Source organism: Gigantopelta aegis, chromosome 14 (assembly GCF_016097555.1).
Source record: "Gigantopelta aegis isolate Gae_Host chromosome 14, Gae_host_genome, whole genome shotgun sequence".
Lineage (NCBI taxonomy): Eukaryota > Metazoa > Mollusca > Gastropoda > Neomphalida > Peltospiridae > Gigantopelta > Gigantopelta aegis.
Genome location: NC_054712.1, coordinates 7,221,277 through 7,236,004, shown reverse-complemented (window position 1 = coordinate 7,236,004; position 14,728 = coordinate 7,221,277). Strand labels below are relative to the sequence as shown.

General features: G+C 39.1%; 1 protein-coding gene across 1 annotated transcript; it reads left to right on the top strand.

Moving 5' to 3' along the window:
• Positions 1-1,896: 1,896 nt before the first annotated feature.
• Positions 1,897-2,530, top strand: LOC121388443 (CD40 ligand-like). The gene is made up of 2 exons (XM_041519762.1): positions 1,897-1,906; positions 2,136-2,530. Exons 1-2 carry the CDS (start codon positions 1,897-1,899, stop codon positions 2,528-2,530), a joined length of 405 nt encoding a protein of 134 aa, XP_041375696.1.
• The last annotated feature ends 12,198 nt before the right edge of the window (positions 2,531-14,728 follow it).

Genomic DNA, 14,728 nt, shown 5'->3' with positions numbered 1-14,728 from the left:
AGTAGGTCGTTTGAAGTTGTTTCGATTCTGCTCTTCAGCGAATATGCTGTTGAGCGAAGTAAAGCGCCAAAGCGTTTTACTCGATGACTGACAAACATCTTGCTGGCACTGTATGGTCGTCGTTGTCCGATCATCCATCGGTATGCATTTATTATAACATATGTTAAGATCCTTCATGGTATCCTGCTTAAATTTCACCCATAATGCACCCGCGTACAAATTACTACAATAACTCACAAATAATTGTGTTTAAACAGATTCTGAACATTTTGCAAATCGCCGCAACAACATGTTTGCACGTACACAAAGGGCTCTATACTGTCGTTTAATGTCTTTATCGTCTTTCATGTTTTTGCATATAATATGACCTAGATATTTATAGTTGTCAACATATATATACCGGGTGCAGACATTTTGTACCATTCCAGTGAATACGCCCTCTGGCTAGCTGGTGGTTACGTAATACCTAACGTGTTACGTCAGGAATTAGTCTTCGAACTGAAGAAACAAAACATACCTGATTTTTGCGGATGCATCGCAATATTCTGTAATAATAGCCATCCCAGTAAGCCACCAACAATTATATATTATTTTTAATACTAAATAAACCACCATTGCCAAAGTGTTGAAATAACTGTATTATGTTTTGTACATAAATTAACCCACGTACTGAAATAATCGGAGTGTTTTCTTAGTTAATTGGTATTTTCTTTCCGTGACCTGTACCTGTGGTTCCTGATTGGCAGGTGTATATTTTGACGGTCCCCAGACACTGTGTCTAGACACACTAAAAAGACGTGCCTCTTTTATTAAGATCACAGGGTATTGTGTGACAACCGCACGGACACCCGTCTAATCGTAATTGACATTATCAGCCGTCCTGCTTTATTACTGTAAGTAATTCTGTAAAACCTTTGATTAAGTAGACTTTCCCATCTAAAATCACAAAACAGACTAATTATGTAGTCCCAAAGAAAAGAAAAATTATCACTTGGGTGTCGTGAGTGGTCGTTTTTGCTCGAACGTAGCATACCAATATGCCTAATAATATGCATTGTTTTCTTTGGATTTTTAAAAAAAGAAAAATACTATCACTCCATTTCATTCTATTGATGCAAATTGAAATATATTTAGTTAAATAATTTATGATACTATCAAGTCATTTATGTTGTTTTACAAGTTAGGTTGATGAATGCGAAGCGCCTTGTCGCAAATTACAGCGTTTGTTTACACTGTGCATAGAGGAGATGGACGGAGCTGATGTCACTTCGCCCCAAGCTATACCACCGGACGTCACAAAAACAAAACAAAATGGCTGCCCCCAGTTTAGCAGGAATAATCATGGTTTTTTATTAACTCTAAAATTACGCGTTTTTCGTTTCTTAAAGTGTCAGTATGTGTTGGTGGTCCGGGTATGCATCTTTCCAACACATAAGGCTCTTGTTTGAGTTTACTCTCCCTTTAATCCTACGGGACATTCAAAATTCAATAGCACCACAAATGCCCCCGCCCGCTACCGACCCTAGTCGGGCTGCTGGTTCTCTCTTGCACTTGTCAGCTCGAACAGTCCCTCCTCAAACCCACCCAAGGCTGTTCCTATCCTGGACGGAGGAGCCGGCATGGGTCAATACCTGCGCCCATAATAGGCGTGCGCTACAACAGCACGCTAAACCCTTAGACCAGACCTGACCTGAGACATAGGGATAATTTGTCGAAAATGTCGCAATCGGCGGCTAGGCGATTACCGTGTTAACACCCAGTCCATTTAAAACGGCGAATTTGCATGTTAAATATTGCGGAAATGCGATGTGGCCAAATTGTTCACATCATTTTCTAGTTATGTACATAGATCTGTAACCAGGCAGCTATTTTATGAAGCGATCACTTAGCGCTAAAATGACCTTAAGTACGTATGGCAGCTGTTCACTTAAGACGATCTTAGCGCTAAGATCGCTTCGTAAAACGGGGCCCAGATTCTGACGTCAAACTCAGTTGATGACAGATGTTTCGGACTAATTAAAACTGCACTTGTGTTTGTATTTTGCATTAGTAAATGATGTTATAATAAGGCGATACGTGCTTCTAAATATACACTAAGCTGTTACATGTGTTTCTTTTCTTGGTTTTCTGCTCAGACGGAAGTAAGCTGAGATGGAAGACGGCATCGTCGTCCATTGGACGGAACATAACCTACGTCCAAGATGGCGGCCTGCAGGTGAATGTTGCTGGGTTGTATCATATCTACTCACGGCTGGTGTTTGTGGATGACGGGAAGGACACAGCTGACAGAACGGTCTCTTACTCCATCTGGCTGCGCAGCTCGGGCAAGGAAGACGAGAAACTATTGGACAGCGTTTCCTCCGAATGTAAAATGACGTCATCAGTTAATGGCGTCATACCCAGCTTCCAAAGCGCAAGCTTTGAGCTGGAAGCAGGTGATATTGTCGAGGTGCGCGTGAGTGATGTGGCGCATCTTCATAACTTTGGCGATAAGAACGATAATTATTTTGGACTTTATTATGTGAGGTGATATATATAATATCTCAAAACCCGAAACGTCAGTAAACTGAAATTCCCTTAAATCTAAACGTCTTTCATAGTCTGTTTTTTTAAATATCAGCATTGAACAAAACCTCTTTAAACCGGATATACACAGTGGCGGATCAAGAAAATCCCTTCATGGGGCCCGGTGACATTCCCAAAAGATTTCTCTGTTTCTTCAACGTCAACATTGAAAAATTAAATGTCTAATTTTTTATCTTTTACAACTGTGATTATTAAATCATGTAAAAATGGTTTAATTAAATAGCGAAGGTGTTGAGACCAAAATATTTCTTAATTCTTTATAATATGTTACAATATTTATTTTTAATTAGAATTCTTTGATAATTTGTATAGGTGCCATTTAAATGTCTGTATATTTTTTTCAAATTATATCTAGGCTAAAATGGTGATAAGTTAAGTCTCAATACACGGATGTTATCCACAGTAGAAATCCATATAAAATCGCAAAACTTTAAATTATCAAAATTGCCGATATAATACAATGGTTTCTTGTTGGCTCTAAGGACATATTATACCATGTTGAAGATATTTTATGTCTTCATTAAGACTCCACAGTTAAGAACATTTACGTCTCAGATTTGTTTGCTAGAGTATCGGTACGTACAGCTGGTGTAGGAACCGATTCACACCGGTCACCTGTTCTGCTGTACGCTCGTGTCCCAAAACGTTCAATGCCCAAACTTACAAAATAGCATGGGTAAATTCTAAGCAGAGGACTTATAAATGAAAAAAACCCAAATCATTCAAATGTTTTTGCAATTACTAGAAGTGAATATGTGAAGCACACCTAGTGTCAAAATTAAGAATTATTGAGGTTGAATTCACTGACCCGTGAAGTGAGACTTAACATTATTCTACTATGATGTTATTTTTACAATTATATATACACTTTTGTACTTGTTGTAGTAATTTTTATTTAAAATGTTTTGTTTTATATATAACGAGTTACCGGTTATTATCAAATTTATGTCCCGAGTGAAATAATTTTCAGTTTTCAAATGAAAATTATTTCACGTGGGATATAAATTTGATAATAACTGGTACCGAGCTTGTTATTCTATTTATTACCTCAGCTACTTTTTCTCTAGAAGCCTTTATCTTCGACGCACATGCACGAAAGGTCAACCTGTATAGAAACGATGTAAACCACTTTGCGCACTTTTCTGAGAATTGCTATAACTTTGTAATTTAATCACGTTCATAAATAATTTGAAAAACCCAAAAGTGTTCTTTATTCTGCTAGAAAATCTATAAGGAATTGCATTACAATGACACTTTGTTATAAATTTAACACCAAAAATAGAGAGCCGTAAACGCAAATTCTTTAAACTACATGACGTCATTTTGTGTGTTTGCCAAATCGTGATGACGTCTTATTTAGTACCGACAAGGTCATTGGTTTGTGAGCGTCAAATTGTCCAATAGTATTGTTCGTTAGACCAATGCAGAATATTTCTCACTGAGAAAATATGGAAAATATTTTCCCTGTTATGAGTGACCGCTGGGATAATAAATAGAGGTTATTACCAGAGTGTTTTTCGGTATCGTCAGTATCTTATATTAGGAATAAAAATTGTATTATGCGAGCCTCTCTTTATCATATAAGCTCAAGCTTAATACAACGTGTTTTTGTAAACTGTACACGCAACTTTAATTCCAGTCCGCCATTACTAGATATTCAAATGACGTAAGAATATGTCATGACATGTCACAGGGTTTTACGTGCACATTCAGAACAAGCTGTTGTAGCGCACGCCTGTCGTGGGCACAAGAACCGGCCTTGGCCGGCTCCTCCGTCCATGACAGGAAAGGTGGGGGGAGGGGAGAGGAGGGACCGCTTGCACTGGCAGGTGCAAGGGAGCACCAGCAGCCCGATCAAATCGGTAGCAGGCGGGTGGGGGTGGTGGTGGTGCTATGGAATTTGAATGGAGCAGTTAAATGCCAAAGAGAAAAGGGTGCGCAATTTTGATTGAGGGAGTCAAATTCAAATTCGAAAATATGTGGCATCAGATTTGGACTATCTTGAGTATTTTAGACGTAAAGGACATTTGGTTGTTAAACGTCTTTAAAATTAGCAGTTTTTAACACTACTACACTCTATCCCTGATCTCACAGGTAAACAGGACAGAGCTAGAGGGCAACCTTGGATATAATGCTAGGCTCATACTGCCAATAGTCAGGATGAAGTTTACCAACTCGACGGTTGCGTTGTAATTTCCCCAACTCTCACCTTACAACAGGTGCGCTCAGATTAACAGCAAACAGGTTATGCGACGAGAATCGAGTTGTAAGAGCGGTCAGACTAGCAACTGGTCAGTCGTAGAAGTCGTGAGAGCAAAACGTTGGCCAAGTTTGTGCTGGTAGTTGGTAGTCTCAGCTAGTATAAGCAGATTAAATACGAATGGTTTTAACATCGAGTCCAGATCACGGGAGGATTTAAATATTCTATCGATCATTTTCTTTCAAAGCCTCTACCGTGATAGTACACTATTTTGGTGGAGGAGTGATAATTTGATATTTTAATTCTTAGACCTTCTGACCGAAATACTGGCACGTTTTGATCATAAAGTGGGTACGTTTCGACTAATAATGGGTAGGTTTTTGAGGCGTATGTTTCTCCGCGAGTACATATTGACCTGCTTCCGAACATTAGCCATTCAACCTGTACATTCGACAGAAGGCAGTAAATAGTTTTTATCTAAATGCACACAGAGGAGATGTCTTTCATCCAGTATTTTAACTGATAGCTTTTTTTTTGTTAGAAGGGGACATAGGTGATGAGTAAAACTGGTAAATAGTCGGTTATATTAATTATAATCATTGCCATTACATGTTTGAAAGGCTCGTTACATTGTTTTGACAACACGGATGAAAGACCTTTCATGGACGACGGGCGTAGGAAGGTGGAGGACACGCACAGACCACCACCCCTCCTAGGACAATGTATACCTATATATACCAATCTGTGTCAAGTGCTTGATAATATATGAAGGGCAACGTTTTAATGTATATTTTTTATTGGGATTTTTTCGACCATGTAATTTCATATTGATGTAAATAACAGACGCAAAGTATTATATTATTTAAAACTTGAACCCCCCCCCCCCCCCCCCCAATAAGCTTTCAAATTGAAGTTAACAAAACATCATAAAATTTTGTATTGTTTACTAGGCGCGGGTGCAGCAAATTTTGCAGTGGCGGGTCTAGACTGTTGCGAGCTAAATATCTAGGTGGGTTCGTCTCATGCCCGCACCTCCCCTCCCCCGAAAAATACATTTTTAAAAAAGTAGAAAAATCGCTTTTAGCAGGGGGTGGGTGGGCTGTCCCCCGAAACCCTCCCTGCACAGGCGCCTGTATACTAGTATAATGGAGTAAATAATTAGTTTCTCGTACTAACCTCCATGTCGACACACATATATATATATATATATATATATATATATATATATATATATATATACTAGTAGCAGTATGTAGGGGAATTAGACAGGGCTGCCCGATCAGCACAGTATTATATATTTTAGTAGCAGAAACTTTGGCAGAGGCTGTTCGGGAAGATTCCAAAATTAATGGGATAACTTTACCAGATGGCTTCGTTAGTAAGTGGGTAGGGTACTCAGACGACGGTAACGCGACCTTATCAGACTTAGACTCAGTAAAACAATTATTTAAAACCTTAAATATCTATGAACGTGCATCAGGTGCTAAAGTCAATCTTCAGAAAACTAACGGTTTCCTAATGGGAAAACTTAGGTACGAGAAAGATACGCCTCTTGATATAAGATGGACAAACGATAAAATTAAAATTTTAGGCTTTTATTTCGGAAATATTGACGTCTCAGCTGATAACTGGGAACCCAAAATTCAAAAAATCAAAACAATCTTAAACATATGGAGTAACCGAAATTTAACCTTACATGGTAAAGTAGTTGCAGTAAATTCTTTAGCAACTAGTGGCATTTGGTACTTATCAAACGTTTTGGAACTTCCGGAAAAATATGCCAAACAAATTGATAAAATAATTTTCGACTTCATTTGGAGCTACAGGAAACATTTTATATCAAAAGAGCAAATTCAACTACCTAAAGAATTAGGTGGGTTGGGTGTTGTAAGTATTCGGCTAAAAATTAAAGCACAAAGAATTAAATTTGTAAGTAGACTATTAAGTCTAGAAGGGGAAGGTAATTGGAAAGCCCTAGCGGATTATTTTTTAGGCCAATACAAAGATTTAAATATCGAAAGACACATTCTAAAATGTAAGATTATAAATAATAAAGCTAACTTTAAATCAATGCCGAATATATACAAGGATATTCTTTTAATTTGGAATGACCTTGACATTACTCGAGACACTGACAGCTACCAACGAATAATCTATGAACCGCTTCACGACAATCCGACCATATCACACAAACAGCACAATGTTATACTTAGAGAAAGACTAAATTTAGTCAAAGACATCTGGGACATGGGAACGAACGACTTTTTGGACTTCGCTGGTTGTTCAACTAGCGCGGCATTTTACCGCCAATTAAAAGACCTACAAGACAACATACCGCCGACCTTACGTCCGAAAAGCTGAGGTCCACTTTTTCCCTGTTTTAATATTACACAAATAGTTGACTGTAACTTTTGCAACTCTCCCATAAAACAATATTTGCTTGTTTTAAACATTTAGCGTACTTCCCTTACCAAAGCTGCAGTGTACATGACTCAGAATCTCTAAATAATCTGGCAGGCAAAAAAAAAAAAAAGGAACCTACATGTAGCAAACATGTTTAATTATTGTACTTTCTGTTATATTGATGACCTCGTAACCTTCGATACTCACATAACAATCACAACAGTTCACCTTCCATTGATTTATCAACCAAAGTTAGAAACAAAAGGATAACAATAGAAAGTAATCCTGTTAGGTCAGATCAGAGGTTTTAGGTCAGGTCATAGGTTTCAACGTGCACATTCAGAACAAGCTGTTGTAGCACACGCATGTCATGGGCGCATGTGTCGACATTCCCCCGTTCCTCCGTCCAGAGCCCTGTTCCACAAAGAAATCTTAGCACTAAGATCACCGTAAGTCCATAACTACTCTATGCACTTAAGGAGATCGTAGCACTAAGATTGCTTCGTGGAACAGGGCCCTGAACAGGAAAAGGTTTGGATTGGGTGGGAGAGGGGGGTCACCTGGACTGACATGTGCAATGGAGCACAAGCAGCCCGACCAGGGTCGATAGCGGACGAGGGTTGGTTTTGGTGCTCTTGAATTTGCAAATGTTCCGTAGGATTAAGGCTAATTAGAAAATGTTGCATACTTTGTTGAAAGTAATTTCCAAGTATTTCAAAAAGTTTTATGGCCAGAACGTTGATGCCATTTTGATGATATATCGCATCGGTGACAATAATGAAATGGGATGCAATACCTTTTGTTGAAAACGTTTGAGGACTACACCTATACTCTTAAAGGGACATTCCTGAGTTTGCTGCATTGTAAGATGTTTCCGAATAATAAAATATTTTTATGATTAAACTTACATATTAAATATATTTTCTTGTTTAGAATTATCAGTGTCTGTATATTCAATGTGTTTCTGGTCGTGTTAATATGTGTAAGAAGCCTAAACTGGATTTTGTCTTCAAATAATTTCGTAAGTATGAAAAAATTATAGTTTTGAAATAAAATGAAATTTAACCTAGTACAAATATTAGAACGACCAGAAACACGTTTAATATGCAGCCACTAATATTTTATGCAGAAATTTTTTATATTTGATATGTAATTACAATCGTTAAAAAGGCACTGTTAGTCGATAACATCTTAAAAAGCGCAGCAAACTCAGGAATGTCCCTTTAAAAGGGGTTGCAGCTGTTGGCGGTGATTGATGATAATACACTTTTTATGAACGTAATGTGTTTCGTTTTTCCTAAATATGTTCATTATTAAAGTAACTGATAATAGTTCCTAGGTACACATATATTTTTTTGTTACTAAGGTTATAATAACAATTGTCGAACATATTTAACATACTCTGTTGTGTGCTAAAATTTTATTATCTTGAATTTATTATTATGATTTTTAAATAACCTTAATAACAAAAATACAGTCTTCAAAATAGTCGAAAATCATTGTTTTAAAATATGAAATTTTATATTCCAGATGCCAAGAAAACGTATTTTAGGCTTTCAGATATTTAAACATTTCCGAGGAAGCATGCCCCTGGAACCTCATACAAAGTTCGGACGCTTGGCACCCTCAAGTAACTTCATATCAAAAAGAACCCGGCAAATACCTAGTCGAACCCTTCCACTCGAAATGCTGGCTACAGGCCTGTATATATACATAGAACCCGACAAATACCTAGTCGAACCCTTCCACTCGCAATGCTGGCTACGGGTCTGTCTATACATAGAACACGACAAATACCTAGTCGAACCCTCCCACTCGCAATGCTGGTTACGGGTCTGTCTATACATAGAACCCGACAAATACCTAGTCGAACCCTCCCACTCGAAAAGCTGGCCACGGACCTATATATACATAGAACCCGACAAATACCTAGTCGAACCCTCCCACTCGAAATGCTGGCTATGGGCCTGTATATACATAGAACCCGACAAATACCTAGTCGAACCCTCCCACTCGAAAAGCTGGCCACGGACCTATATATACATAGAACCCGACAAATACCTAGTCGAACCCTCCCACTCGAAATGCTGGCTATGGGCCTGTATATACATAGAACTCGACAAATACCTAGTCGAACCCTCCCACTCGAAATGCTGGCTACAGGCCTGTATATACATAGAACCCGGCAAATACCTAGTCGAACCCTCCCACTCGAAATGCTGGCTACGGGCCTGTCTATACATAGAACCCGACAAATACCTAGTCGAACCCTCCCACTCGAAATGCTGGCTACGGGCCTGTATGTACATATAACCCGACAAATACCTAGTCGAACCCTCCCACTCGAAATGCAGGCTACGGGCCTGTATATACATAGAACCCGACAAATACCTAGTCGAACCCTTCCACTCGAAATGCTGGCTACGGGCCTGTATATACATAGAACCCGACAAATACCTAGTCGAACCCTCCCACTCGAAATGCTGGCTACGGACCTGTATGTACATAGAACCCGACAAATACCTAGTCCAACCCTTCCACTCGAAATGCTGGCTACGGGCCTGTATGTACATATAACCCGACAAATACCTAGTCGAACCCTCCCACTCGAAATGCAGGCTACGGGCCTGTCTATACATAGAACCCGACAAATAACTAGTCGAACCCTCCCACTCGAAATGCAGGCTACGGGCCTGTCTATGCATAGAACCCGACAAATACCTAGTCGAACCCTCCCACTCGCAATGCTGGCTACGGGCCTGTCTATGCATAGAACCCGACAAATACCTAGTCGAACCCTCCCACTCGAAATGCTGGCTACGGGCCTGTCTATACATAGAACCCGACAAATACCTAGTCGAACCCTCCCACTCGAAATGTTGGCTACGGGCCTGTATATACATAGAACCCGACAAATACCTAGTCGAACCCTCCCACTGGAAATGCTGGCTACGGGCCTGTCTATACATAGAACCCGACAAATACCTAGTCGAACCCGACAACTGGAAATGCTGGCTACGGGCCTGTCTATACATAGAACCCGACAAATACCTAGTCGAACCCTTCCACTCGAAATGCTAGCTACGGGCCTGTGTATATATAGAACCCGACAAATACCTAGTCGAACCCTTCCACTCGAAATGCTGGCTATGTGCCTGTATATACATAGAACCCGACAAATACGTCGAACCCTCCCACTCGAAAGAAAGAAAGAAAGAAAGAAATGTTTTATTTAAAGACGCACTCAACACATTTTATTTACGGTTATATGGCGTCAGACATATGGTTAAGGACCACACAGATTTTGAGAGGAAACCCGCTGTCGCCACTACATGGGCTACTCTTCCGATTAGCAGCAAGGGATCTTTTATTTGCGCTTCCTACAGGCAGGATAGCACAAACCATGGCCTTTGTTGAACCAGTTATGGATCACTGGTCGGTGCAAGTGGTTTACACCTACCCATTGAGCCTTGCGGAGCACTCACTCAGGGTTTGGAGTCGGTATCTGGATTAAAAATCCCATGCCTCGACTGGGATCCGAACCCAGTACCTACCAGCCTGTAGACCGATGGCCTGCCACGACGCCACCGAGGCCGGTCCTCCCACTCGAAATGCTGGCTACGGGCCTGTATATACATAGAACCCGACGAATACCTAGTCGAACCCTCCCATTCGAATTGCTGGCTACGGGCCTCTATATACATAGAACCCGACAAATGCCTAGTCGAACCCTCCCACTCGAAATGCTGGTTATGGGCCAGTATATACATAGAACCCGACAAAAAAAAAGAAGAGTAAAGTTTGTTTTATTTAACGACGCCACTAGAGCACATTGATTTTTTTATCTTATCATCGGCTATTCGACGTCAAACATATGGTCATTCTGACATTGTTTTTTTTTTTTAGGAAACCCGCTGTCGTCACATAGGCTACTCTTTTACGACAGGCAGCAAGGGATCTTTTATTTGCGCTTCCCACAGGCAGGATAGCACAAACCATGGCCTTTGTTGAACCATTTATGGATCACTGGTCGGTGTAAGAGGTTTATAGAACACGGCAAATACCTAGTCGAACCCTCCCACTCGAAATGCTGGCTACGGGCATATATATATATATATATATATATATATACATACATACATACATACATACATACATAATATACTTATTTTCGACTGAGTCAAGGAATAACAGTATATATATATATATATATATATATATATATAATTTTGTACTGGTATTCCTTGACTCAGTCGAAAATAAGTTATATAATGAGTGTACACTCGTTAACGCCTGTTCTGACAAAGTTTTGCATGCTAATTTAAAATTACTAGTGTAATTAAAGCCGCACGTCCTAGTTCCATCCAGCAAAAATAAATTATAATTTTGGTTAATCTACAAACCTGTAACACACTTAGATCACGTTTTTATAAAATGGAGTGAAAAAGCAGGTTTGATATCGATAAATACCATGGGAATTCCCAATTGCTTGAAATAATTTTGAAAGTTAGTATTCCGATGTCACCGGTAGATGTCGCTCGAAGCACACAAATGCCTACGACACGACAAATTTGACAGAGTGCGCATAGACTTGGGGTGCGTTCTTTCAACTCTCCTGGACATGTTCCAACTGTTCTGTCATGGACAGTGAAAGGAATGAGTTTTGAACAGGAAGTTACTTTACGAACATGGGTGCTTCTGTTTAGGAAGTGGCTGCTGCAGCAATCATAATACTTGAATCGGAATAAGACGACACTGACCATGTTGACTATACTACAGTGTTTGAAATAATAAATTTTATATATTTTGTATAAACCGCAATTAGCCTACATTTGCTATTCGGAACCGGGTACTAGTGCCTAACCTATTGTTATTAGCAATTAGATGCACCGTTTATTATTGGTGGTGGTGGTGGGTGGTAGTGGTGCTGGTGGTGGTGGTGGTAGTAGTAGCAGCAGTAGTAGTAGTAGTAGTAGTAGTAGTAGTAGTAGTGGTCGTAGTCGTCGTCGTCGTTAGGGGTGGAGAGGCACTTCCCCTCCCCAGAACGAAAATGTAAAAAAAAAAAATCCTACTCTATTTAAATAAAGGTAACAATATAGCTTCTGTCCCCCACCCCCATCCCCCAAGGTTGTATCCCATCTCCAGATATCGTAAGACAACAAGCAAACGACAACAAATCGGATGTTGATTGCGCGAACCGTGCACGAGAAAATAAACCGAACCAAAATGATAACGGTCACGTGGTATACCAACGTCTGTGACATTGAAATGGGAATATCCCCTCTAAAAATAGATTAGACCTTGTCTGCTCAACGGTTTTTTCTCAGAGGCATGTGGCTTTTTAAGAAATACGAAAAATGCATTTTGTGGCATTACAAACACCAGGATTACCAGGATTACCAAAAATCCACTTCAGGTGAATGGAAATCTAATTGGATCGACGATATCAGAAAATTCAGACTGTATATCATTAACAAACATAATAAATATCACAATAACGAAATGTGCAACTTGTAACTACTACTCCGATATAGGACCTTTAAATGCAGTATACTTAGAAAAAGTTATTTTATGGGGGTGGGGCAATCTGGGAATAATAAACTAAATAATTTCAAAAGTAATCTGCAACCTTATTATTGGTAGTAATTCTTAAAGGAGAAATGTATTTTACTTGTAGAATGCAGGATATTTTACGAGGGAGCATACCCCGAACCCCCTAGAAGCTTTGCTTTGCGCCCTCGATCTCAGCCCCTCCCCCCCCCCCCAAATCTCGGTCAACCCCCTCAATGTCTACTTGCTTCCGCCGTGCCTGTATTATTATTATTATTAATTAGTTTTAACTTTCATTTTGCATTGTTAACGATAACTTAATTTATTGCCTGTATTTTTGGGTTCGATTCTACGTGCTTTATTATTTATGCTAATAACCATTAACACACTTCCATCGACTTTGATATCAACGTACACACACTTCTTAAATGAGGTTGAATTATCTGAGATACTCGTTTTGCTATCATAAAATTTACCACAACGTCAGAAATACTAAAACTGCACTCAAGATGCAATACCTTCAGAAGTTCTAATTTTATTGCTTCGTGAATTTCACTTCCTTAAAGTTACATCGTCTGGTTACCATATTATAACGTCATGTACAAATATGAAATACAAGCTCAAATGCACTTTTAAAAAAATCGTTTGTGTTCGCTGTGAACGGAGATCGTCAAAAGTATACGCTTGATTCGTCGCCTGTGCCGCCATAGCTTGGCAAAGCACAAACGACAGCCTGTTGTCAGTTTCAGTTAACACGTGCGTTTGCCGATTTCAAATTGTAGGGTTCGTCTCAAAAAATTAAAAGAGAAATCTTGCGCTGTACGAAGAACGTTCGGTTGAGGATACGGTACTAGTCTTTTGTTAAAACCGGTTTGATCTTGACAACGTATTATCGACAATCGTACCTTCCTATTTCAGAATTAATATTTTATAAAGTGTTAGTAGAACTTTCAAAGTTTAGTTTGTATACTAGTAACACATTAATCATGTATATATTTTTAAAATAAAATATATTAAAGTAGACAATGAACGTTTTCACTTCTTAATTTTACGTGTTAAAATCGACAAATTCAACCTGGGTGTGGTCTATTCACTTGAAGTACATTAAAGTTACATTCTCTGGTTACCATATTATAACATCATGTACAAATGTGAAATACAAGCTCAAATGCACTTTTAAAAAAGTTGTGTGTGTTCGCTATGAACGGACATCGTTAAACGTATACGCTTGATTCGTCGCCTGTGCCGCCATAGCTCGACAAAGCACAAACGACAGCCTGTTGTCAGTTTCAGTTAACACGTGCGTTTGCGGATTTCAAACTATTCGTCTCAAAAAATTAAAAGAGAAATCTTGCGCTGTACGAAGAACGTTCGGTTGAGGATACGGTACTAGAGTCTTTAGTTAAAACCGGTTTGATCTTACCAACGTATTATCGACATTCGTACCTTCCTATTTCAGAATTGTTATTTTATAAAGTGTTAGTAGAACTTTCAAAGTTTAGTTTGTATACTAGTAACACATTAATCATGTATATATTTTCAAAATAAAGTAGACAATGAACGTTTTCACTTCTTAATATTACGTGTTAAAATCGACAAATTCAAATAAATATTATTTCGTTTGGAAAGGGTAAAGTTAAGGGGGGGGGGGGTGTTTAACGACATCAAAGTTAGAGCATATTGATTTAATAATCATCCGACGCCATACAACCGTAAATAAAATGTGTTGAGTGCGTCATTAAATAAAACATATCCTATCCTTCCATATGCTGTTGGATGTCTAAAATTTGGTAATTTTGACATATAATCTTAGAGAGGAATCGGGTGCTTGTGCAGGGGGAGGGTATTGGAGGTCGAAACCCTTACTTGCCCAAGCTTAAAAAAAATTGAAATGTATTTTCTGGGGGAGCAAGGCCCCATATAAACGTCGCTCAACACACTCTATAACCCCAAACCCGCTGAAATCCCTGCACACGCGCCTTGGAAACC